The following is a 25,657-nucleotide window of genomic DNA, read 5'->3' on the forward strand; positions in this document are numbered from 1 at the left end:
ACTGCTTTGGACTGTTTTCGTTAAAAGGTGCTTTATCTGTGCACATTTCTCTCCTGATTCAGATGAGACGACTAGAGAAAACGGTATTATGGATAGAGGTCTTGAATTTAGCCAGAGGCAAGAGTTTGATATGAAAAACATCTTAATGATGGATTTGTTTCAACACACACACTTTAAAAAAAAAAAAACCTATAAAAATATGGCACAATATACTGTATAATTTAAAAAAAATTTCCGTATATATTTTTTTTATAGGTGTTCTACTTTAAATTTTACACTTTATTGCATTGCATTTTAGAGTTAACAGAAATGCCTGTAAAATTAATGGATAATGTCTTGTGTAATGAGCTGCCAGTACGTTTTCTGTTATTATACGGATTTATTTTTTTACAGTGCAACTTTTAACTTCACAACACTTAACTGATGGTCTGGAGTCATGTTGATTACTTTTGGATTTTTGTGATGTTTTTATCAGCTGTTTGGACTCTCGTTCTGACGGCACCCATTCACTGCAGAGGAATCTTGCTGAGCAAGTGATTTAATGCTAAATTGATCCATATGTTCTAATAAAAAAACAAACTCATCTACATCTTGTAGCAGATAACAGGCGAAAAACTGATGCACCAGTAGCTCAAAGCACTGTGCTAATCTATAAAAACTGTTAACATCTAAATTACCTGCTTTTATTCAATTCAAATATATGAATTAATATGTCTCAACCTGACTATTGTGTTACACCAATGAAAGTCATTTTAAGGGTTGGATCAGGTGGAAATAGCTCCTTACAGTAGCAACTGCAATTTTTACAGTTATACGAGAATATACTGTTTTCAGAAAGTGACATGACTCTATTCATCCATTTAAATGATTAATACTCAGTTGTACATGCCAAGAATTACCTATCTACTAGCCAGATTAATGTATGTCAACATTTACTTTAACATTTGCTACTTGTAGGACTTAAAATATGGTACACAATGATAAAAAAAACTCCTTACACTCAGTACCCATATTAGATGTTCCTGTATCATTAGAGTAATACCAATAATAATGTGCAATTACAAGCAGCTCCGCAAACACAATTAAGTACCTGTTCATTAGTATTACACAGCACTATAATTACACAATTGTGGGAACACTGTAATGTGTGATCAAAATTTAAAATGCAGTTATGAGCATCACAACAGGGCGTGGGCCTTTCCAGTATATGCCAACTATCTCAGAGAGGATGCGTCAGGCAATGACATGCCAGGAAAAAAAAAATTAAAAAATCAATCGTTTGTCCTTCACTCAATTTCATGTACATAAGTGCATTGTTTTACATACACATCAAATTAGTGCCAGAAAAAAAGACAAGGAAAAAAAAGAAACAATAACAAGGGCGTTATTGTTGATCCACATCAACAACACAAGGATGCTGAGCATCACTGCTTGCGGATGCTGATGATGCTGATGCTGATCTCTGGATGTGTTTGAGGACATTACAGATACTTAAACAGCGCAGATGGTCACATATGACCAGCTTATATGAATAAAAATGCCAGAAGAAAAGGAAACCCCGCATATACTCGAGAGAAATACTGCGTGTCTTACCTGCATCCCGGAGGAGAGAGGGAGTGGAAGGTGGAGAGAGAAAACATCTCTGCCCTGTCCGCCATCTTCTTAGTGACTCAAAAACAGAGACTGCAGATGCAGATGTCCGCAGCCCATCCACAGACGCTGGAGAAGCGGATATTAAATATGATCTCGCTTTATTCTCTCTCGGTTTCGGTCACACTGACTGCTGACGCCCGCTGGGAATCAAACCATCAAAACGGCCCAATCGCTGATCCAAAGAAATAAGAGTCAGATATAAAGAACGCACATAGGTGGCGATGTATTGATATCGATTATCTTGTGTTTCAGTCACACACCTGCTGATGAACCAGTGCGCTGTTTGGCGTGATCTGCGCGCATCTGATGATGCTGATGCTGATGAGGGAGGGGGGCAGAGGCGCGTGCATGAATCTCATAGAAATAGAACGAGCGGCTAGAACGCCAATCAACTTTAAACGGGTCTTATAAGTGGGTGTGGCTTAGAGGTCCAGAGGCTACCTCTGATTGGTCAGGTTGATGGGTTAAATCGAATTTTACTTATTTAATTTCTCTTTCTTCACTGTTTATTAAATTAAATGTCGATGAAAGTTTCTCAGTGCCATTATTCAGGTATAAATTAGGGGATCATTCCACAAAATGAGTGTCTTTTTCTGTTTAAGAAAAGTAAATTGAAAGAATTTACATCCTTTTAAAAGATAATTATGACACTATTTTCTTTTTTCTATAGATTTGACTTATAATTTTAACAACCTGGGGAATAAATAGCAAATGTTTTATGTGTTATTTAATTAAAAACAATCGTGTGTCGTTCTTTATACATTTTTAGGCTACATTTATACATTCTTATATATATTTTTTTTTGCAAAAGGCGTTTATGAACATAAAGATAATAAACAAGCTATTCTAAGAGAATAACAGCACATGAGATTCTGAAAATATTAGTAGGCCTATTATTAGCCTACGCCATAAAACAATATACGCCATAAAACATGCATTTGAATTTCGAGTTTTTAAACAACTGAAATATAGCCTACTGTACAGCTAATAAATATTTAAATATAATGTTTCTTTGAAAATGTAAATTTATGAAAGTAAAATGTTGCAAGGAATAGTGATTTGATAATTAATAGCCTAATTAATTAAACTTAATACGAGTCACAGAAAATCACACATATTGGCTAATACAGAAGTTTTGTGAAAAATTATAAGACAGTTCAAAACACTTTCATAATAAGTAGCTTAGATAATTGTTTCTTCAAAGTGATGACAAAAGGAGCAATTCGGTGAAAAACTGCCATTAAAGTTTGTATTTGTTAGGTAGGATACAAAAAGCCCATATTTTGAATAAACCTGATATTACGTGGTATCAGTTAAGCTACTAAAATTATAATAAAGATTGCAGCGGATGCATTTGTATGTCAGAAACTAAACTTTTCTAGTAAAGTCGTGAGATTTAAATGCGTCTCAATTAGTTTATTGAGCCGCCAAGCGCCATCTAGAGGATGAACGGTTTGTGTCTCTTTTAAAACACTTAGTAGCTATTTAACTGCTCAATAATCGGCCTCCGTATCCCGTTCAAGAGCTACGTAAGATTTTGCAGCACGATGTTGCGTGTGGGCAGAACACAGACTGCAGTTCAGTATCACTAAGAAATCGGTGCCCTCTGGCGAAACATGACAGTCACTCACAATATCAACGCATGTGCTTTCAGTTCTCTAAAACCAAGTATGCAATAACATGCCAGCATTTAACAGACAAATTATAAGCTTACGCACAAAATGATATTCATTCTCCTATTTATGAAATAACCACTCAAAAGTTTTAGAAGGTATTGGTGCTCATATATTGTTTTGGACGTTTAGGCTACTGTGCCTAGAAAATGTTCTGATTTTATGGCCATGTGTTCTTTAAAGTGCCTGAGAATACAATAAGTTACTGTAAATTAAATCATATTAGTAAAAAAAAAAAAAAAAAAAAACAATGCACAGAATGTTCATATGAAAAATTGTGCAATGTAAGACATCTCTTCATGGGGAAAAATAGGCAGTATTACTAACAGGTTAATTATCAAGCACAGAATGTTTGCTCATATCAATAAACATGTGTCTTTGTAACAATCATAAAGCATAGATAGATCATTCAGTTGGATTATTAGCCCTCGATCTGCCACAGAGGAGCTGTTCAGTGATCGGTGCTGAAGAGTAACCACAGTGGTGGAAGTGAGTAATGCAGGGAACACGGTGTGCTGCAATTCAAATATGAAGGTTGTTTTAGGACGTAGGGTTTCCTGTATAGACAAAATATCTGCTGACAAAGTGATTTTAAGGTTAGCGTGAATGTGTGTTTGTGTGAGAGAATAAAGAAACACAGAGAGAGCTTGAGAGACTCAATGCTGTACTCCCCACAAATGCTGTAAGATCTGATCAGAAATGCTAATCTTTACACTAATTTAGCCTATCTCAGACATGCAGGGTATCTCAGAGTATTAGCCAGGCTGGTTTTAAGAAACACAGACACTTTAAACATTTTTACTTTTTTTTTTTACTTTTGTTTTTCGTTAAACTTTTTCTCCAATTCCTGATTTATTGTTGCCCCAATAGTTTCTGACCCTGCTATCTATCTATCTATCTATCTAGGGAAAAAATGCATCTGTTGACTGATAGGCTATAGCTTACTGAGAATAACTTAGGTGATACAATGGACGGCCATTTCCTCCTAACTATCAACAATAACAGAGCATTGCCCACACAAATATCACTCTAATACGCATTGCACTAAAATAATTATATAAACATTACTAAACAGTACACAATATAACATAAGACTCCACTGTAATAAATCATTTAAAAATAGATAAATACTTTTAAAATAAAATGTGTAAGGTCATACATTTACATTTAGTCATTTAGCAGACGCTTTTATCCAAAGCGACTTGCAAATAATAAATAAATAATTTATAATTTTATTCTTCCTCTAAAAACACATTTTAATATTTAATATATTTAAAGTGAAATTACATATTCTATATATTATAAATGTCATTTTACCGTCAAGTTACTTAAATTATCTAATTAATAGATTTTACTGTAACGTTATACTTTTCAGTGCTAACCTAACTACATTTCCCAATACTCATTGTAGTTGTAATAGAACTGACCAATCAGCGCTCTGACTTTAAGGGGGCGGTACTAGAAATGCGTTGCGTGCTGCGCTATCCAAATCTGATTGGTTAAAATAAACGCCAATCTTCTTAAATCAATCTGCACAGTGACAATGCTAGCGGGTACTTCACAAGGAAGTAGTGGAAGTTGAAGTGGGAAGATGTTTAATTAACAGCCTTTACAGTTTGTTTCTAAGTCTGTATATTTAATGTAACAGTTAATCAAAGGTCATGTGGAAAGAATAGCTAGGAATTTTCCCAATATCTTTAATCCAACTGTCTTTTCTCTCGCCGTAAACGCTGTTCTGTTATCGCGAGCGATTAGAGGTTTCATTGTGCGCTCGTGATAGTGGTGCATGTGCGTTTATTCGCGTTCAGTGAATGCTGCTTCTGGGGCGGATAACGTAGGTGTCCTTACTTATAGCGGTTCGGTTCTTTCACTCTCTTTAAGGAGCATTGGATTTCTAGTGCGCAAGATCATGAATTCCAGCCAGACAGTGAAGTGCATGAGTGATGGAGCTGGTAGTGTAGGCAGATGCGTCGAGGATGACGCAGATTCAGACAGACCTGCTGGCGGAGACTCGCTGATGGCGGCCGAGGAGAGACAAACGAGATCTGCCAGTCCCCGCGTCGTGAACGGAGATGATGATTCTGAAGCGGAGTCCCATCAGGACGGCCGTAGCGTGGATGTGGACCCGGAGACTAGGAGGAGGGCGTTCAGCTGGTGCAGAGACTTTCTGTCCGGATCATGGAAGGCTATATCGGAGCATGACTTTCAGATCAAAATAGTCAGGTGAGCAAACTATTTATAAAAGAACGTTAGGTCTCAAAATGATTTCATTTAACTTTTCATATACACTAGTCAACATTTGAAGTGGATCAAAACCTTTCATCAAAGTTGTCCTAAAACCAAAATGCATTCTTGTCTTTGATTTGAACTTTTTTGATCCACTTCAAATGTTGACTACTTTGTTTATAATAATAAAAACGATATTTAATGTGAATTTCTCTATATTATGTCGTGTATGCATATACACTGCAGTTCAAAAGTTTGGGATCAGTAAGATTTTTAATGTCTTTTAATTACTTTTGCTCATCAAGGCTGAATCTGTTTGTTTAAAAAAAAAAAAAAAAAAAAAAGGAATGTTCAGCAAAGATGTGCTAAATGGATAAAATCTATCACAGGTTCCAAAAAAATATTAAGCAGCACAACAGTTTCAACACTGATAATAAATCAGCATATTAGAATGATTTCTGAAGGAACCGTGTGACTCTGAAGACTGGCATAATAGCTGATGAAAATTCAGCAGTGCGTCACTAAATTATATTTTAAAGTATATTAAAATAGGAAACCAGTATTACAAATTGCAATAATATTTCACAATATTACTGTTTTATTCTCTGTATTTTTGATCAAGTAAATATAGCCTATGTATATGTGTGTGTGTATGTATATGTGTACACACACACACACACACACACACACACACATTACATATACATAGAAATAAAGAACAATATTGCTTTCTTGTTCCCGCAGTGGAGGACTTAGTAACCTGCTGTATATGTGCAGTTTACCCAACGATGTTCAGCCCACCGGGGTCGAACCTCGAAGAGTTCTGCTCCGGATCTACGGGGCCATTCTACAGGTGTGGCAACCTGACCATATTATATGTTAAGTAGACCAGATATGCTGTTGCAATTGCTGATAAGATTCTATATCTTGGACAAGATGTTTATTGCCCAGTGCTGTCGATTCCCTGATATTATATAACTATGTAATCGTGCTATGCATGTTTCTCTGTGTTCACACACAGGGAGTGGATTCTCTTGTTTTGGAAAGTGTGATGTTTGCCATTTTAGCAGAGAGAGAGTTGGGCCCACATCTCTATGGCATTTTCCCAGAAGGTCGTCTAGAGCAGTACTTGCCTGTGAGTCTTAAACCAAAATCCCAGATTCTATATGCACAGCTATACTTGAATTATGCAGTCAAGCTTCAGAGAGATTTGCATGCCTTAAACGTAGATAAAATATTTATTAATCCACATATTTCTGTATGCATAATCTAAGAGTTATAATCAGATCTTTTTTCTTTTCCACAGAGTAATCGCTTGCTTACGGAGCAGTTGGGGTTCCCAAAGATCTCAGCTGAAATAGCCAGTAAAATGGCACGATTCCATGGGATGGAGATGCCATTCAACAAGGAACCCAAATGGCTGTTTGGAACCATTGACCGGTAAAAGTCTCACACTGTCTTCTGAGTGCAGTCCTACGGTTATAGAAACAATCACTACCCGTGTATTCTTTTTTTTTTCTTTTTTTTTTATACATGCTTCTATCCCAGAATATGCAATTACTAATCATACCTGAAAACTGTGTAACTGTCAAAACATTAGCTTATATTAAGTTGTAGCAACACTGGCTGAACCACTGAGTTTGGTTGTTTGGGAAAAGCTGTTTTAAACGGACATACTGTATTTTGTTGCAACTGTACAATAATCACAAGCTTTAATTATTTTGTTTACCTCAAGAATAACACAATGTGCCTCAGATAATGGAATTGCGCTACTGTATGAAATGGACCTTAATATGTTTTGTAATTATTTTTAAATTAAGCAGATGGTGGTTTGGTTTATCGTGTTTGCTGTGTATATTTCTATTGGCATCAATGTTGAAATGACTGTTTATTCTTCTGGACAGGTATATGGAACAAGTTAAAACAATAAAATTTGTGCGTGAAGCTCACATCAAGAAATTTACCAAGCTAATGAAGTATGATCTTCCTGCAGAACTGGAGAATCTGAGGTGAGAAAGATGACATGTAAATTAAAAGAGCTGAAAGGATGAATGGAAAGCATTAACTTCCAGATAACAGCAAATGACCAAGGTATAAGTGTATGTACAAACTAGTAACTACCGTTCCAAAGTTTGAGCTTGAAGTCTCTTATGTTAAGAAAGGCTGCATGTATTTGATCAAAAATACAGTAAAACCGTAATATTGTGAAATTACAATTGAAAATTACTGTTTTCTATTTGAATATATTGTAAAATGTCATTTATTCCTGTGATGCAAAGCTGAATTTTCAGCAGCCATTATCTAGTGTTTAGTGTCACATGTTCCTTTGTCATCTTATCATTCTAATATGCTGATGCTGCTGATTGGTGCTCAAGTAACATTTATTGTTATCAATGTTAATAGCGGTTGTCTTGCTTAATATTTTCAGGATTCTTTGACTAGAAAGTACAAAAGTAATGCTATTCTTTTGAAACATCATAAATCAGGGTGGCCGCGGGTCCTTAAAAAGTCTTAATGTATTAAATGAAGTTTTGCTTAAAAAAGGCCTTAAAAAGTCTTAAATTCAGATTCAGTGGGTCTTAAATATCTTCGGTCTCATTACTGCAAAAGTTTCACCAGTCTGACGGACCCAGGGACTGTTTACAATCATTGGACAGACAGAAGATTCCCCGCGCTGTAGTTACTGCGAATACCATCAGCTCGCTGACAAGCCTCCTAGCTGCTTTAAATGGGTTAATGCAAGTTTACTGAAAAATTGCTCGAGGATTTTACTTGCCCGACGGGACAAATGGCTTGATTAAAACTTAAGTGACATTTTATTACATTCAGCGTAAACAGCGATTGATAATGGATAGTGTATTTCTGGTATCAATGTTGCGCTGTTGAGGCTCTCGCTGCCTGTCTCTGTGAGAGACTTGTATGGAGAAATCAAATCAAATGAGCATAACGGCAAACATAAAGAAACTCACAGAACAAACATACTGAGGTAAAATTCAAAATGTTTAGTTTATTTATAACATGATGATGATAACGTACCATGACAAGGGGACTATTTTGCTAAATATGTTACATTGATTTTGGCTCAAGAAACAAGTAGTTACTTACATTTTAGACAGAACAAAACAGTCAATGTTCTATTTCACCAACGAAAATAGTTCCAAACAAAGATCAGAAGTATTGCACATTCTCCAAGCAGCACTCGCATTTTTGTTCCTGAATGATTCAGTGTTTTGAATGAATCGGTTGAATAAATAAGTGATTACCGCCACCTACTGGTGGTTTAGTTAGTTTAAAAGTATGCATTTCTTAATTGTTTTTGAATATACAAATATTTAAAATTTGTATATTTTAAATATTTGTATTAATCTCATAACATTATTTATTGTGGTTGTAAATTTGTAGTGCAAATTATTTAATTTGATTGCTAACAGCCCTGTTGTGTATATTAAATTTCCTCATCAGCTGTAAGAATTTGACATGAAAGATGATGCATACATTTAATAAGGTTAAAAAATATTGGACTTTATGGAGGCAAATAACAACCTGGGGTAAATATTAAAAACATGCAGATTTAAATATGTAAATGCTGAATAGAAAACTGATGAAAATATTGCTTCATTTACACCACCAAAAATATTGCTGATGTGGAGCTTTTGAGGGATATTTTGTATGGGATATTGTCTTCAGATATGAAAAGTTCTCTGTATATCGTAATAATAAATATCATTTTTGACAGCGATGATATTTTGTTTTCTTTTTAAATTTAAAAACACATTAAATATTACATTTACATATGTAATATAATGTGTATTTCCTTCACAGGTTTGGTCTTAAATTTTACATATGGTGGTATTAAAAAGGTCTTAAAGTCTTAAATCTAATTTGTTCATATCTGTAGACACCCTGATAAATGTCTTTACTGTCACTTTTGATCAATTTAATGCATTTTTGCTGAATACAAGTATTCATTTTTTTTTTTTCAAAGAAAATAAAAAATCTTACTGACCCAAAAAACTGTTGAACAGTACTGTAAGTGTGTGTATATGCTAACACCCTTAGCCTAGTTCCAGGGATCGCTGATTAGGCACACTTACAGGGAGCTGCATTCTGTACATACTCAGCTTGCTTGGTCACACACACGCACACGCACATGCACACATGTGATTGTGTAACTTTTCTCTAAATGAAATGCTTGTCTACCGCTCCATGTGTGTTCCTGTCTTTTTCTGCACTTTTTGTTCAATGGGCTTTTAAACAATAAAAATAATCATTTTAAAAGCAGGTTCATAACAGCAATATGATAAAGTAGCTCTTAATCATATGCCGGTTCTCTCTCTGTCAGGTCACTGCTGGCAGCTACTCCCTCTCCAGTTGTGTTTTGCCATAATGATGTACAAGAAGGTAAGAGATCTCACATTAACAATGACGTACAAGAAGGTAAGAGATCTCGCATTCGCTTTCCTACACGCATACCAGAGTCCTGCCAGCTGCCTAATCTGGTGATCTGTTACGTGTCTGTCGGTCACTGTTGTGTTGTACCATTATGCAACACATCTGCCCTTTCACCTATAAAATCATACTTTGTTCTTCAGGCAATATCCTCATGTTAGATGGCCGAGAGAATTCATCTGACAAACTAATGCTTATTGATTTTGAATACAGCAGCTATAACTACAGGTAAAACTACCCTATATGACATACTACATGTGCTAGTCATTGTATAGTTTAAAATAAATGCAGCTCTGAAGAACTATCCTTTTGGTCTGCTCTGAGTGCAGAGGCTTTGATTTTGGGAATCATTTCTGTGAATGGATATATGACTACACGTATGACCAGTGGCCCTTTTACAAGGCAAAGGTGGAGAATTATCCCAACAGACAACAGCAGGTGAGTCACAGCCAGATAACACACACACTACAGCCTATCGTTAATTGTCTTAATATTGGGGACAAAAAAAACTCTTAAAAGGTCAATTTATAAATGGTCATCCGAAAAATAACAATTCAGTTTATTTTGGATATTGTGTTGTACAAATCCAAATAAGCTTTACAAATAAAACATCATAGGACAGAAAGTAAAATTGAGGACATTATAAAATGATTATGAATTAAAGCAGTATTCTCAAGAAAACCCTATTCAAACACAAAATCTTTCATGTTGAAGTGAAATTATTTAATTCACTACTGTTCACTGAATCCATCTTTAAAATTTGTGTTTAATGTTGTCCAATATATTAAGGAATAAACGATGGTGATACAAAAATGTGAATATAATCATTATAATATGCCAGATTAATAGTATTTCTTCTTATGCAGATGCATCACAAATTATATTTAACATTAATTTGTGCTTGGTATTTCTCTAACAAATTGATGACAAATGATTTGTCATAGTTGAAAGATCATTTGTGTTGGACATACTGTACATGTAGTTTGGTGAGGCTGTCATCTAGTGGAAAGTTTTGGAACTGACGTGACATAAAAAGTGTGTCAAAGGTTATCACTATAACTTATAGAGGTCAGCACAGCAGCATACAATGTTAATATTTAACGGCATTACAAATTAGTAAAATTGTGTCATGGGGCAGGGGACAATATCAGTCCTTTTAAAATATCAAAACAAAATGAATATTCGTATAGATATTATTTTGAGCCTGTTTGCGGTTTGTTTTTCAGTTACATTTTATCAGACACTATTTGTCAGAAAAGGGGGGCATTGCACCTGCTGACCAAGCCAGGGTAGAAGAGGACATGATCATCGAGGCAAACCGGTATGAATCGTATTTACTATCAGACTTTTATTGACATAACATGGTAATAGTGCCACTGTGTACCATTTGATGTATTTTCACCTTTACCTAGTAACCTTTTTATCTGTTTGTCTCAAAATCGCATGCACACAAACAGGTTTGCCCTTGCGTCTCATTTCCTCTGGGGTTTGTGGTCCATTATTCAAGCCAAGCTCTCCAAAATCGAGTTTGGATATATGGTAAACTAAAAAAAAAAAAAAGTATCAACACACACAAACAAATTATAACCCTTACAAACATTTTTCTAATCATTCTATGATGATTTTTTAGGACTGTCATTGTATTAAAATTGTTACTTGATAATTAACTGTTGAGTAACTGCATGTCAGTGGAGGCCAATACAGCACCTAAAATATAAATATTAATTTATAGATTCATGTAAAGCTAGTAGTACATGTCCATGTTATTTGTCAATAACAGAGAGCTCAAACAGCATCATAGTCATGTGTACAGTAAACATAAGTATGTACTGTATACAGAACAAACCCCCTCTGTTCATCACTGATCTGAAGACATGTAGAACAGAAAAGCCATAGCTCCTCATTTCTGTCTCTCTCTTTTGTTTTTCCCCAGGACTATGCACAGCACAGGTTTGACACATACTTCAAACAGAAGAAGCGGCTTTCCTAGATTGTGACATGCAGCATATGCTTCAGGATATCATTTTGCATCACCTAATTGTTTAGGTTTGATTGATTTAAAAAAAAAAACACACACACATTCAAGAAAGGGCACAGACTCCTAAAGAACGGTTCATCCTGGGGAACATCAATTTTTAAATAATAAAGTCCAAAGATAGCCTGCCTTAAAGTCATTTTGTAGGGCTTTATAGTTGTTCTTGTCCCTTCCAAAAAATTAGAAAGTAAACGGGTACAAATTATCTGCAACTGGAGGGGGGCATAGAATTTTGTGACTGAAAACTAGAAACAATTCACGTACTGTTCGTACCTCTTCATTGTACAAGGCAAACTGTAAAATTCATTTTGTCAGTTTATTTATAATAATGTAACTATTTTTTGAATATTTAATGCGTTTACATTTTATCTAACTTGCCTGTAGTCAACATTATCTATTAATTCTATCAAGAATCAATCCGTCCATCATAATTACTGTGTAAACCACAGGGTCCATTGATGCCTCTTCATTTTGTGTCCTAGTTTCAAATATTACATTTGTTTGTACTTTCATCTGAAAACAAAAACAGCATAGTAGCTAGTTTAATTTTCCTCCCCCACAGTTTTAAAACATTGCGATATTTACATACAGTGAAATACAATGCACGTCTTTTTTAAACTCAGGAGTCCATGTAAATTAGTTTCAGAATGGCACATAAACTACTTTCTTTATGATTCTGATGGTATTTAACTTTCAGTTGGAAAAAGTATTAATAATTGGAAATAATCTTAAGTCTTGAGCTATGCTTTTCTGTGTTTTACTGTGAATTTGGCCAGTCTTTGCTCTACCATATTGATATGTAGCAATAACTATTGTCTACAGCCATCTTGTATACACTTGTATATAGGTTTAAATATAGTCTGAACTGCAGAAAGGAAATGCCACCTCAAGAACAGAAGTTTAATTACTAAACTGACAAATGCCTTTGTCCCATTTCTAAACACAAAGTTCTTTTATGTAACTGCTGATGTGAGTTTCTGTTTTAATTGTTTTATGGTAATTTATATTTTTTTACTTGTCCAAAGCAAGTATACTGTGTTTTGTTCAACCAAATGGTAAAATCATCTCTGAATGATTCTTCAGTTGAAAAGAAGCATAAGAAGAACAATATAAATGAAGGATCTATTATACAGTGAATTAGTGGGATCATCATCTTAAGAATCATGGTGCATTGTTGGAATCATATTGGGAGAATTTGAATGGTCAAATTGATGCTTTTGTATTTGTCCCTGTCTAGAAACAAATGTATCTGTATCATTTTTACAATGCTTTCTTTCCTGCATGTTGTAGCAAGTTCAAGGACAAAAGAAACATTGAGGGACCATGAACATTTTATGCTAGGCCACTTTAACATGCTCCCAATATCATTGTTGATATTGAATCTGTGATTCTTAAATATTAAGTTGAGAAACAATGGCACTGTTAGAACCAATGTTAACTTCTATAATTGCTTTGGCTAATTCAACTTATACTGTAGACTTGTCTTTGGTATGTTTGCTTTTGTTCATTTGCTGTGCAGGTATCCATTAATTTTACTCATTAAAAAAAAAATCATGCTGACATTGGTGTGAATGTTGTATTTGAATTTTTAGGAGTAACTAACTTGAAGGTTAAAGATCTGAGCTGTTGTAGCATAAGGGTTTCGAATTCCATTCTAAGTAATGTTGTCGTACAGAGATGTAGAGATTGTTTTGGGTTTAAACATTTCTGCCATAATGTGTCATATTTTAACAATATATTTTATGTAAGGTAATGCACTATTCAAAACACTACTACTGTACCAGTTCAAAAATTAAGGATGTTTTAAACGCATAGATCCATATAAAGTATATTAATCAAGCATCGTCAGTTCCCAACATGGTTCAAGTGTTATGTAATTCAGTAGACTGAACAGAAGGGCCCACCATATTTTGTTTCCTGCTCCTGCGATTCCCTAAAATAGCTCTACTGCAATTGCTCTGGCACACAGGCGCCATATTGAGCCTTGAAAACAACCATGCAGGATCTACCAAAAAAACCAGGCTGGATTTATCCTCCATTCACCATGGAATGATATGGCCTTGGCTGGGATTGTGAATCGGGCTTTTTTTTTTTTAATGATAGTGTAGAAATTTTAACTGCATTCAAATTGCAGCGGAAGAAGCATACAAAACCTTTTAAGTTTTCTTACGTTTAACCATAAATTCTATACCTTTATGTATTAGAGTATTCTACCTAAATGGGAACATGGCTAATCTATGGCAGGTTATAGTTGTGGTATTAATGTACTTTTGCACATGGCTGAAAAGAAGTTTAGAACAGATACAGAGATGTTTGAGCTTCAAAAGTAGTTTAAACTGGATTCAGTTCAGACAAACAGATTCTGATGCTGTACAAGAGGAGTCTGATAACCTACGGTCAGACGTCTGGAGAACAAATCAAGAGTACAGGACCTATCAACACCAGAGCAATGGACCAATGGTAATGGTGCAAACCAGCACACATACCTTCCATGTGAGTATCTACAATGGCATACATATAAACCACAGAACCTTGGCTCACAAACAGGTGAAGTCATGCCTATTGGGACTTACTTCCAGGTGGATCTGGAGAAGATTGCAGACTGCAGCGAGTATTTCAAGGCTCTTTCCCACTCCTGCATGAGAGAGATGTCTGAACAGCTGGTGCATCTTGAACATGTTCCCTCTCCAGTCTTCCACAACCTTCTACAGTTCTGCTTTCTACAGCGGTTCTGTGTTCCTGAAGACCTCCTTGTGGAACACCTACAGGTGAGCACCTACCTGCTTGCTTCCGGGTTCACCAGTCGACTACTGATCGCCCTCTCTCAGGCCTTAACGGAGCACACCTGCTTGGGCTATCTGCAGCTGGCTGAGGAACTCTGCAGTGAGGAGCTCCAAGAGACTGTGCTAACCTATCTGAGCAAGTATCTACTGGAGCGTCCACACCTGAGCAAGGGCTTGGATCCACACCTTAAAGCAGAGCTTCTCAGATTAAGGTCAAATGGAGCTCCACACTTATGCTGCTTGAGGAAGGAGAATTTGACCTCAAGGAATGACCAGGAAACACATGCTGCTAGAAAGCTCTTCAGGCTGGAGGATGATGGGGATGATGGGAAATGGAGTTCTCTCACAGATCTGCCTTTTTGTGCAGATAAGTGGTGCTTCACCACAGCGGTTCTCTATAATTACCTCTATCTCATAGGGGGTTATAGACACCGTGTAAAGAAGGGTTATGAGTTTAAGATGGCTTCCTTCCGCTACAACCCTTTTACCAATCAATGGGTATCGACGGCTCCTCTGATTAAGGTATGAACATTAGGATAAAGGTCAATATCATTGCCAATGATGATACACTCACCTACTCTTAAGGTTTCAAGATGGCCATTAGCTGGTCCAAGGTGGTTTAAATAGATGCCCAGCTGAATTACAAGCAGGTGGGCACTTAACTGCACAGCAAGACCATCTTGGTCAAACTGGTTGGGTCTAGACCTTTGACCAGTAACAAACCAGTTCCTCATCTTCCAACCTGATGACCTATAATAGTAAAAATATTGTCCTGTAAAGGGATAGTTCACCCAAAAATGAAAATTCTGTCATTAATTACTCACCCTCATGTCGTTCCAAACCCGTAAGACCTTCGCTCATCTTCGGAACACAAATTAAGATATTTTTGATGAATTCTGAGAGCTCTCTGACCCTCCCATAGACGGCAAGGATCCTAACATGATCAAGGTCCAGAACAGACATGAGGGTGAGTAATTAATGACAGAATTTTCATTTTTGGATGAACTATCCTTTTAAGGTCTCCTTCTCAAAACCCACATTTCCCAACTGATCGGTATCAGATATGCAAGAATAAAGTCAAAGTTCAAATGTGATTGTCCATGATCCCTCTTAGCACAGGCGTCACTTCAGTGCAGCTGTGTGTGAAGGGAGAATCTTTGCTGTGGGTGGCTGGTATCTGGATTCCCTTGTGACTCCCGACTCCAGTACAGGCGTCTACACCGCTGTAGAGAGATACGATCCATGGAAAGACACCTGGGAATTTGTTTCCTCTCTCCCTCTGACAGACTTCCAGTTCAGCCTGTCCCTTTCCCATGATTCCCCACTCACAACCAGCCTGGGACACTGCCTCTATGTACTGGGGAACATCCAGAGAACTGGAGAGAAACTGGTGCTGCGTTACGATACTAGACAAGGTACAATTTGGTGTGATGTAGCCTAGTTATTAAAGATCTGAGGTGGTAACCGAAAGGTTGTAGGTTCAGACAACATTCAGGTTTGATCCATTAGCCGTTGCCATTGAGTTCCTTGCTCAAGATATAAGGTTGCTCAAGGTTTCAAATTATGAACTAACAGTGTTGTGACGTACATTCAAGTGAAACTTCCAGCAGACAACTCCAGAGAGAAGTCATATGCATGGATAAATAATTTACAAGATCAATAAGATGCATTTAGAAAATATATAGGATGAATTTCCATTTCATGCTGACTTTAACCCGTCCTTGTTTTTGCCACAATTCTCTGTCTTCCTCTCAGATTGCTGGTGTGAACTGCTCCCCACACTAACCCGCTCCAGTGCAGACCTCCCCATCTTGCACTTCCTGGGTGCTGCCAATAGTCAGTTGGTTGTAATTGGTGGGAACAATTCTGAAACCATGGTGACATCTTTCTGTGTGGACTCTCAGAAGTGGGGACGTATCAGAGCAATAGAGAAGACCACTTTAATTGGCCAGGGCACTGTTCTGCATAACGAGGTCTACATGTCAGGAATGAAGGACAATTCTGTAGTTAAACTGAACCTGCATTCATTGTCCCTCTGTCCTCTTCCTTCACTTCCTGTCACCACCTGCTACGAGAGCCTTTTCCACCTCTACTTCTGACCTTCTTTTTCTTCTAGTTTAATTGCAATAAAATGTAACAAAATGTTTCTCATAAATAAATGTATCAACTTGCGTAAAAGTAAAGCATTTTGTGAGAACCTGTTATTGTGGCATAATCTTTCTTTGACATAATTAAAGTTTAGACAATACACTTTAATTGTACACAATTAGTGGTGCTTGCTAAGATGTGACCATTACCTTTGTACATACTTTGTGTTTAAGTTTTTCAGAAATGTAAACTTTTGTACATACAGTACCTCTTTCAGAACTATCTATGCTTTGGACACAAATGATTGCCCAAATCTTGAAGCCTGTTGAGGAGAGGTGTATCATTACTTTAATCAGAATTATTTCACCTGATAATGTGAAACATAAATTTACATTGAAGGAAAATCCAAGCCATATCTACAGCCCACATAAGTATAGAAACTTTGAAGTGGGATCTTTTAACCTGAGATCAGTAAGCAACCACCTAAAACCAATTAGAACACATTAGCAAACAATATGGCAGCACGTTTTGGACAATTAAGCACTGCTCACATTTTCTCAACAAAATGTACAAATCCTACAAATATTGTCCATCAAGTTCCTTATTATGCAATATCAAAAAATGTATCTTAAAGATGCCTGACCTATTACATAACACACTCACAAGCCTCATTTCAAAGATGTTTTACAAAGACACATCCCTACATGCACATAACGTATCTCAGTCTCATACAACAATCATCAGAATGCTCTGGAATGCAGCCGTGGGATATTGCCAGCTGCGCTGTTAAGATGTGGGCCTGTGTTTGATCATACAGTGTGTTCCGACTGTACAGCCACCAGTTTAACTCTGCCCTGGGAGTATCTAGTTACACATACACAGAACGAGAGTGAGCATTAGTGAGGGCCACTATGTAACAGGTAGTTTAGAGTGTACAAGAAGAAAGCAAACACTCAGAAAACAGGCAACTCGCAGAATAAAGGAAAACAGAGAGGGAGGGAGAGGAGAAAGTTTGAGTAGAAGAGGAGATAACTAGTCACTGAGCTACAGAGTACATGAGAAGTCGACTGAAGGGCACAAGAGTGAAGAACAGTCTGCTTCCATAAAGGACATTCCAGCCCTACTGAAAGAAAACTGTATCTTATTATCCACTGAATTTCATCAGACTTGCAGTGTTGCAGGTAATGTAAATTCATTATATTTCTTATTAAACTCCTTTTGAGACACTTTGAATCTTTCTGTTTGATGTTCTTTCACGGTTAAGCTAAATTGAGTTCTGTGTAGTTGCATCAGAGTCTGCCTTGTCTATTTGTCTCTAAAATTGTACAGCTTACATTTTTCATCAAAGTACTTCCAAGTATCAATTATTATTTTGGTGATCAAATATTTTCTTCGAAGTAAATATTTAAGTACTGTTAAAGTTTTACTAAAGGACAATTTTTAAATATGCTTTTCAATGCCATTTTCTATTGCACCACATACTGGTGTTTGAAATTGACATTTATACTATTATACAGTATGATTCAGGAAATATACCATATAGCAATATCTGTGTCCAATTTAATATAAAAAGTGTATTTTTAGCAACTTGCATGTTCTATTTAAAAAAAAAAAATCTCCTCATCTACGCAGTCATGCGTCAGATGTCACGTGTGTTTTGGCCGGTGTTACTGAAACTTCATCACACAAGAGCCCAGCCCTCTCAGATGTCCTACTATGTTATTTCTGACTATTCAACTTTGCCCCACTTCCTCTGGCTGCTGTCATATGACATGGAAAAAGAAACATAAGCTTGACAGTGTCATGGCATAACTGAACTCTGTGACTTCAGAGGAATACATGTCCATCTGTAGGTCCCTATATAGTTTCTAATAAATGCATTTTTGTCATTTATCAGAATCTTATAACCTAGAAAACTTATTAAAGCATATTCTCTTTGGAGCAATTTGATGTGAAATGGCACAGTGGTGATTGATCTTAATAATTCTCCAATTCATAAATTTCAGGGGATATTTTCAGCTGCAGATCTGGACCTGTCTTTGATCATACAGTGTGTAAATTTCCCCTGCCAGGTTTCAACCTCAAGCCTTCCATAAGGACATAAATTCAATTATTATTATTATTTAAGCAGTTTAAGACATTTTTTTACTTATTAGTTTAGTTGATGCTTGTATCTACATACATCTAACTTACAATACACTGATCACAGGAACATTCGGGTTAAGTATCACAAATAGCACAATGTTGATAATCCATCGGTCATCCCCAGCATAACCTTTCACTTACTAGCCCAGATCTTTCACCAGGCTACACCAACTGAGCTGAAACGGCATGCAGACACAGGATAAACTGAGAGTTTGCTAAAGATACTCTGTTATGATCTCATTTATTGTGATCTCAATCCTCAGCCTGTGCTTTAAGCCTGAATAATGGCAGAGGCTCATCAGGCAGTGGCATTTCAGTTCACCGTCACACCTGATGGCATTGACCTACAGTTGAGCCGCGAGGTTCTCAAACACATCTACCTATCTGGAGTGACATCATGGAAGAAACGTGCCATCCGCTTCAAGGTGAATCAATCAATCAATCAATCAATGTCTATCTGTCTGTATGTCTAATGAAAATAATATTTTGTTTGATTTTGAACAGAATGGTGTTCTCACAGGTGTGTACCCCGCCAGTCCCTCCAGCTGGTTAATTGTAGTTATTGCAATAATGAGCACCATGTATGCCAGGATCGACCCTTCTATGGGCATGATTGACAGGATCAAGACATCTCTACCTGTGAGGTAACTTACTAACACATTCATGGAAACTTTAAGTATGGCCATGATGGTTATATATAAACACAGATACATAAATCTGAGCCAGTGTCATGCATGACAGCTTTGGAACAAACAGTCCTAAAAAAAAAACAACACGTGTAGATGGCCTTGTGTAGAATCTTGAATTTTTTAATATATAAAACTTTTGAATATTTTTTTTCACATGTAGCGAGTTTATGACCGTTCAGACTCAGACGGTGTTCAGTGCCATCCTGTTTGCCACAGGCCTGTGGTTATCATTCATCTTCCTGCTGCGGTACATCCTGAAAGCCCTCTTGTCCTATCACGGCTGGATCTTTGAGTCACATGGCAAAATGAGCTTCTCTACTAAAGTCTGGCTGGTGCGTCTCCCATGAAATAAAACACATGTATAGTGCAGTTTAAAAAGTGGCTAGTTTTATGAATAATTCTGTCTGTTTTAGAGTCTTGTAAAGCTGTTGTCTGGTCGGCGACCATTGCTCTTCAGCTTCCAGGCATCTCTGCCCCATCTGCCAGTACCGAGCATTGATGACACAATCAGCAGGGTAAAATATCATCAGCTGTCATGAATATATAATGCTATTTCGGGAGTATTACACTGCACTCTGTATTGTCTTTTTCCTTTATATTATTTCTTTTCTTCACTGTTTTAGTATCTTGAATCAGTTCGGCCTCTTCTGGATGATGAACAATATAAACAGATGGAGATTGTTGCTAATGACTTCAAAAAGGATCCTGCACCCAAACTCCAAAAACACCTCAAACTCAAATCCTGGTGGGCCACAAATTATGTAAGTAAACAAAGCCAGAGATCTTCTACATGAGTGGACTATAAACCCTTGGAAACCCTTTTATAATTGCTGGCAAACTAACAGGCATGTCATTGTGTGTGTTAACAGGTGAGTGATTGGTGGGAGGAGTACATCTACCTGAGAGGACGGGACCCCATCATGGTCAACAGCAACTTCTACACAATGGTGAGCAGACATCTTCATGTAGTATATCTCTTACAGTGTAACAATAAGCCTGTTAGGAAATTAGTCTTTAACCTATCAGACCTTGATATGACCATGAAATGGATGCAGTTTGCATTCCTGTTGATATATGATTATAAGTCTTATTAAAGTTCATTTTGTCAATTTTAATTAGTATACTAGCATAAAATGGAATAAACATCACCGAAGTCCACTTTTGATCTCTGAATTCATTTTGAAAGTTAAAAAAACTTGACAGGTGACAAAACAATACATAGTGACTCTAACAGGTACTTAAACTTAAATTTCAAGTACAAAAAATAATCAATCAAAATTCATAGGAACTAAACTTAAAACAGGTCCAATGGTGCCACCACCTGACTAACTATAGAAAAAGCAGTTGACCCTCATAAACATTTAAGATTTCTTTCTTTTTTTAATATCCTTATTTATTAAAACTATCTGTTTCCATTTCTCTCTTTCCATCTGCCAGGATTTTCTATATGTGATCCCTACACACAGACAGGCTGCACGAGCAGCAAACGTAGTCCATGCCATGCTGCAGTATCGGCGTAAGCTGGAGCGAGGAGAACTTACCCCGGTACTGACATAGAAACACAAAAGCGTTTTTTTCATCCACAACACTGAATTAGCATGAAAAATATAAATATAGGAAAACATCCTATCATGCCCTCTGTTCTCTCTTGTCAGCTGAGAGCTCTTGGGATTGTCCCCATGTGCTCTTTTCAGTACGAGAGGATGTTCAACACCACCCGTATTCCTGGCATTGAGACTGGTAATGACATTTTTCATATATTTTCAGCTTTATATACTACTTGACGATAGGCTTACAGTTTCATGGATTTTTATTTCAAACGATGACATGATGGTTTCTCACACTGATTTGTTCATGCTCAGATTTCGTGCAGCATCTGAAGGACAGGAAGCACTTGGTTGTGTACCATCGAGGCCGTTTCTTTAAAGTGTGGCTGTACTATGGTGGTCGCCACCTTTGGCCCTCAGAGCTTGAGTTGCAGTTTCAACGTATCCTGGATGACAAGTCTGAACCTCAACCTGGAGAGATCAAACTCCCCTCACTGACTGCTGGGAACAGGTGAAGATGAGCACATAATAGTCCTACAACTGTGTACTAGAATGGGGTCCAAAATGGGGTCCAGGAGGTTTCAAGAGGGTGTTCAAACAGTTTGAACAGTATGACTTTCTTCTGTGGAACCCATAAGAAGATATTTTGAAGAATGTTGGAAACCAAACCATTTTAGTTGCCACTGACTTCCAATATATGGACAAAAAATACAATGGAAGTCAATGGAACATTCTTCAAAATCTTGCTTTGTGCTCCACAAAATAAAGAACAAAATGAGGGTGAATAAATGCTGAATGAAATCTTCCCCTTCAAAACACATCCAGGGTTCCCTGGGCCAGGGCCCGTTTGAAGTACTTCAATGAGGGGGTCAACCGGGCGTCTCTGGAGACCATTGAAACAGCTGCATTTTTTCTGACTCTGGACGATGAAGCACATGGATATGATCCAGAGAACATTCGGTGCCTAGACCTCTACGCCAAATCTCTACTACATGGAAAGTGTTATGACAGGTAAGAACCAGTGGTTATTTCAGTATTATTTGTACATGATTTTTTTTTTTTTAGAATATCATTGAATTTACTTATATTTTTGTTTTCAGTTTTCATTTTAATGTTCTAGTAATTATGTGCGTTTGTTATTTTTTTATTAGTTTTTGTCATTTTTCATATTTAGTTTTAGTTTATTTTCCCTTTGAGATTTAGTAATTTTAGCTCTTTAGGCACTAGTATTTCATCTAATATTTACATTTTATTTGATCTCAGCTTTATTTCAATTAATAAAAATGTTTATCAATTGTTTTGCAGCAACAATGCTGCAAGTAGCACTTTTAAGTCTCATTAATAGATACTTATTTTTGGTGACCAGTTGCACATCTACACACTGAAACACAATTCTCTCGCCTGTCAGGTGGTTTGATAAATCCTTCACTTTGATTGTCTACAAGAATGGTAAAATTGGTGTCAACACTGAGCATTCATGGGCTGACTCCCCTATCATAGGACATATGTGGGAGGTAAACAATGAATAATAATAACTGTAAATATGTAATGTGTAATTAATACTGTAAGAATTAACAAACATTTTAACTTTCTGTTTAGTATGTTTTAGCCACAGACTGTTTCCACCTTGGATATACAGCGGAGGGACATTGCAAAGGAGATATCAACAAAAGCCTGGCACCCCCTACCAGACTACAGTGGGACATCCCAAAAGCAGTATGAATTAACCCTTACATCTTAGTGTTTGACATGGGTTTACATAAATAAACTAATTAATTAAAAAACTAGAACTAATTCTAATTGGGTGTTTTATGTATATTCTGATAACTGCAAGATCATTTCTACATTGATAACTGATTAAAGTTCCTTATATTTCTCAGTGCCAGGAGATTATTGAAGGTTCTTACATGATTGCAAAGGGAATTGCTGACGATGTGGATTTCCACGGCTGCTTGCTTAATGAGTTTGGGAAGGGGCTGATAAAGAAATGCAGAACAAGTCCTGATGCTTTTATCCAGCTGGCACTGCAGCTAGCTCATTACAGGGTACAAGCCACATATATTTACATATAATCCCTCTGCAAAAATGTGCCTGTATATTGTGAACAAACCGTTTAAAGAAGGATGTTTGTTGGAGCAGGACAAGGGTGAATTCTGTCTGACTTATGAATCATCCATGACACGCATGTTCCGCGAGGGCCGGACGGAAACCGTGCGCTCATGCACCTGTGAGTCCACGGCTTTTGTAAAAGCAATGGGGATGAAAGAATCACGGTGAGAGCAATATATACACACACTCAACCCAGGGGTCATATTTGAAAAGTTGGCAACAGAAAACTTTTGTTCTTGCATAATGCTGCATCCACAATAAATGATTTCAGTATTTTTCAAGACCACTGTTTAAATATCCAGTGGAACATCAGCACTTAAGCAATAGTGGCTTTGAAAATTTGTATCCATTTTAAACTTTTTTTTTTTTACTTTTGCTTGTTTACCAGAATGAGCAAAGGTTAGCGCTCTTCGAGAAAGCTGCAGATAAACATCAGAACATGTATCGTCTGGCCATGACAGGAGCCGGGATCGACCGTCATCTCTTCTGCCTCTACATTGTGTCCAAATTAATGGGCATTGACTCACCCTTCCTCAAACAGGTGTGTACAAGTATGTTTCTTGAGTATAAAATGTGACATACCTGTTTAATTTTGCTTAGGTCTCAAAGACACCTTCTTTTGTTAGGTTTTGTCAGAGCCCTGGCGCCTCTCCACCAGTCAGACCCCTCAGCAGCAGCTCAATCTAATCGACATTCAGAAGTTTCCCAAATATGTGGGAGCTGGAGGCGGCTTTGGGCCTGTGAGTCTCACTCACTCCCCCTACAGTACACAACGTGACATTGCAACAAGTTTAATAAATAATAAACATGATATTTGATCATTTTTTGATTCAAAACTCTTTATATACAGGTTGCTGATGACGGTTATGGTGTTTCTTACATTATTGTCGGCGAGAATCTCATTACATTCCACATTTCCAGCAAGTTCTCCAGCCCTGAGACGGTAGGAGAATTTCAAACTTCGGCATTTTTCTTAAGTGCCACTTTGTGAATACATGATCCTGACAAATAAATTATCCCGATATAGAGCCTTGTTATTTTCACACCAAGAACACCAACGGATGATACATTTCTGTTTACGTAAGCAACGCGCGCGCTCCATTTACGTTCTGTGAACCTAATAGCAGCGCGCGCTTTAAAATATGAAGATTTTTATTTGTTTTTATCGTCTATCTCAAATGGTTAAAAAAATATCGTTCCACTGTGTCGTTTGTGGTGTGGTCTGTTGAGTAAGAGCGTTTTAAAACTTATTGTCGAACACCATTCTTTGTCGTTTAATTATCATTTGAGATTTTTTTTTTTTTTAGATCTCACCTTTTGAACACTTAAGTATAATTCATCCTTTTATTTTTTTTATTACGGTTCTACTAGATTGATAATGGAAGCGAAATATCAAACATATATTCATAATTTGAGCTTAATTATTTGGTCATTTGAGGATTTTAATTTTATGAAGAAAAAAAAACCCTTTAATAATTGGTGCTAATGTAATAACCAAACATTCAGGTGTTCACCACACTGAGAAAAAAAAATAGGCTAACGATCGAGTTTATGGAAATGTTTATACAAAAAATTAAATTCAGTCATCGTTTATTCAACCTCAAATCTTTCAAAACTCATGACTTCCGTGAAACAAACAAACAAAAAAATTCTGGATTAAATGTTAATCCTTTAAAACCATTATTATGAATGATGATTTGGTATTTCAATCTGTTCCTTAAGACTGTCTTTTTCCTTTCTGTCCTCAGGACTCGTTCCGTTTTGGGCAGAACATCAGACAGGCCATGCTGGATATAAGAGCTCTATTCAACCCAAAAGAGAAGAAGATGTGACTCCAAGCTGCAACTTCAAAGCTGACCCAAACTGAAAGCACCAGTTTAAAGATAATAATCTGAACAAATGCCACAAATAGCAGCCAGTAGGTTATGTTAGTATTAAATAAACTTGTAAATATATTGTAGTTGTTTATAGCAAAAAATGCTTATGAATCAGTGCACTAGATATTTTAGAGCAAAAGGGGAAAAGAAGGTGTAATAAAATACTGTATTTAATTGTAAATATTTTAGCATGTAGTCTTTGGCAAATGACTGTAAATATTCCATTTGTGCATATTTACTTCTAAAATGTTGAATTTACTGTGCACTTAATTAAACTGAAAAACTGTACACAAAAAAAATCTGGATCTTAACATCCATGATCACGCACAATCATATACACATTTTTTTCAAGAATTAAAAAAAAAAAAGAACATTTATTGGAG

At 36.6% G+C, this 25,657-nt stretch overlaps 4 protein-coding genes across 6 annotated transcripts in view; 3 read left to right on the forward strand and 1 right to left on the reverse strand.

The window, feature by feature from the left end:
- Positions 1 to 2,432, reverse strand: part of mapk8ip2 (mitogen-activated protein kinase 8 interacting protein 2) — a 32,117-nt gene extending 29,685 nt beyond the window's left edge. The window contains exons 1-2 of one of the 2 annotated variants that reach the window (XM_058752022.1): positions 1,914 to 2,432; positions 1,594 to 1,825 (exon numbers count right to left, since the gene is read on the reverse strand). In XM_058752022.1, coding sequence (XP_058608005.1) covers positions 1,594 to 1,658 — 65 coding nt within the window. In that variant the 5' untranslated portion in view covers positions 1,659 to 1,825; positions 1,914 to 2,432. Of the gene's footprint in view, positions 1 to 1,593 lie in introns of both variants that reach the window. The other variant, XM_058752021.1, reaches the window with a different exon arrangement.
- Positions 2,433 to 4,844: 2,412 nt separating this feature from the next.
- Positions 4,845 to 13,598, forward strand: chkb (choline kinase beta). Of its 2 annotated transcripts, none has more exons than XM_058751696.1 (11): positions 4,845 to 5,549; positions 6,297 to 6,405; positions 6,574 to 6,687; positions 6,859 to 6,992; positions 7,457 to 7,561; positions 9,895 to 9,989; positions 10,145 to 10,229; positions 10,331 to 10,439; positions 11,228 to 11,322; positions 11,459 to 11,540; positions 11,935 to 13,598. In XM_058751696.1, the coding sequence occupies exons 1-11, from the start codon at positions 5,113 to 5,115 to the stop codon at positions 11,989 to 11,991; spliced, it is 1,422 nt and encodes a 473-aa protein (XP_058607679.1). In that variant the 5' UTR covers positions 4,845 to 5,112; the 3' UTR covers positions 11,992 to 13,598. The 2 variants fall into 2 exon arrangements, with proteins under 2 accessions (XP_058607679.1, XP_058607680.1); XM_058751697.1 differs by having other exon boundaries at positions 4,846 to 5,549; positions 9,895 to 9,953.
- Positions 13,599 to 14,458: 860 nt separating this feature from the next.
- On the forward strand, positions 14,459 to 16,981 carry LOC131524528 (kelch-like protein 13). The gene is made up of 4 exons (XM_058751698.1): positions 14,459 to 14,496; positions 14,584 to 15,341; positions 15,934 to 16,234; positions 16,575 to 16,981. Exons 2-4 carry the CDS (start codon positions 14,592 to 14,594, stop codon positions 16,916 to 16,918), a joined length of 1,395 nt encoding a protein of 464 aa, XP_058607681.1. The 5' UTR covers positions 14,459 to 14,496; positions 14,584 to 14,591; the 3' UTR covers positions 16,919 to 16,981.
- Positions 16,982 to 17,742: 761 nt separating this feature from the next.
- Positions 17,743 to 25,645, forward strand: cpt1b (carnitine palmitoyltransferase 1B (muscle)). Its single transcript, XM_058751223.1, is given in 20 exon segments — positions 17,743 to 18,088; positions 19,316 to 19,477; positions 19,557 to 19,696; positions 19,902 to 20,073; positions 20,155 to 20,256; positions 20,365 to 20,502; positions 20,611 to 20,688; positions 21,179 to 21,286; positions 21,397 to 21,481; positions 21,604 to 21,799; positions 22,114 to 22,299; positions 22,697 to 22,802; positions 22,888 to 23,004; positions 23,169 to 23,333; positions 23,428 to 23,542; positions 23,545 to 23,561; positions 23,786 to 23,938; positions 24,024 to 24,137; positions 24,248 to 24,340; positions 25,146 to 25,645. Coding segments are annotated over 19 exon segments (2,310 nt in total). The 5' UTR covers positions 17,743 to 18,088; positions 19,316 to 19,336; the 3' UTR covers positions 25,230 to 25,645.
- Positions 25,646 to 25,657: the final 12 nt, after the last annotated feature.

Source organism: Onychostoma macrolepis, chromosome 18 (assembly GCF_012432095.1).
Source record: "Onychostoma macrolepis isolate SWU-2019 chromosome 18, ASM1243209v1, whole genome shotgun sequence".
Lineage (NCBI taxonomy): Eukaryota > Metazoa > Chordata > Actinopteri > Cypriniformes > Cyprinidae > Onychostoma > Onychostoma macrolepis.

Coding starts and splice junctions, on each gene's coding strand:
- LOC131524528 (XM_058751698.1), top strand. CDS start 14,592: ATGCCTATTGGGACTTACTTCCAGGTGGATCTGGAGAAGATTGCAGAC. Junction 15,342..15,933: donor CGACGGCTCCTCTGATTAAG/GTATGAACATTA, acceptor GATCCCTCTTAG/CACAGGCGTCACTTCAGTGC. Junction 16,235..16,574: donor GCGTTACGATACTAGACAAG/GTACAATTTGGT, acceptor TCTTCCTCTCAG/ATTGCTGGTGTGAACTGCTC.
- chkb (XM_058751696.1), top strand. CDS start 5,113: ATGTGCGTTTATTCGCGTTCAGTGAATGCTGCTTCTGGGGCGGATAAC. Junction 5,550..6,296: donor TTTCAGATCAAAATAGTCAG/GTGAGCAAACTA, acceptor TTGTTCCCGCAG/TGGAGGACTTAGTAACCTGC. Junction 11,541..11,934: donor AAATCGAGTTTGGATATATG/GTAAACTAAAAA, acceptor GTTTTTCCCCAG/GACTATGCACAGCACAGGTT.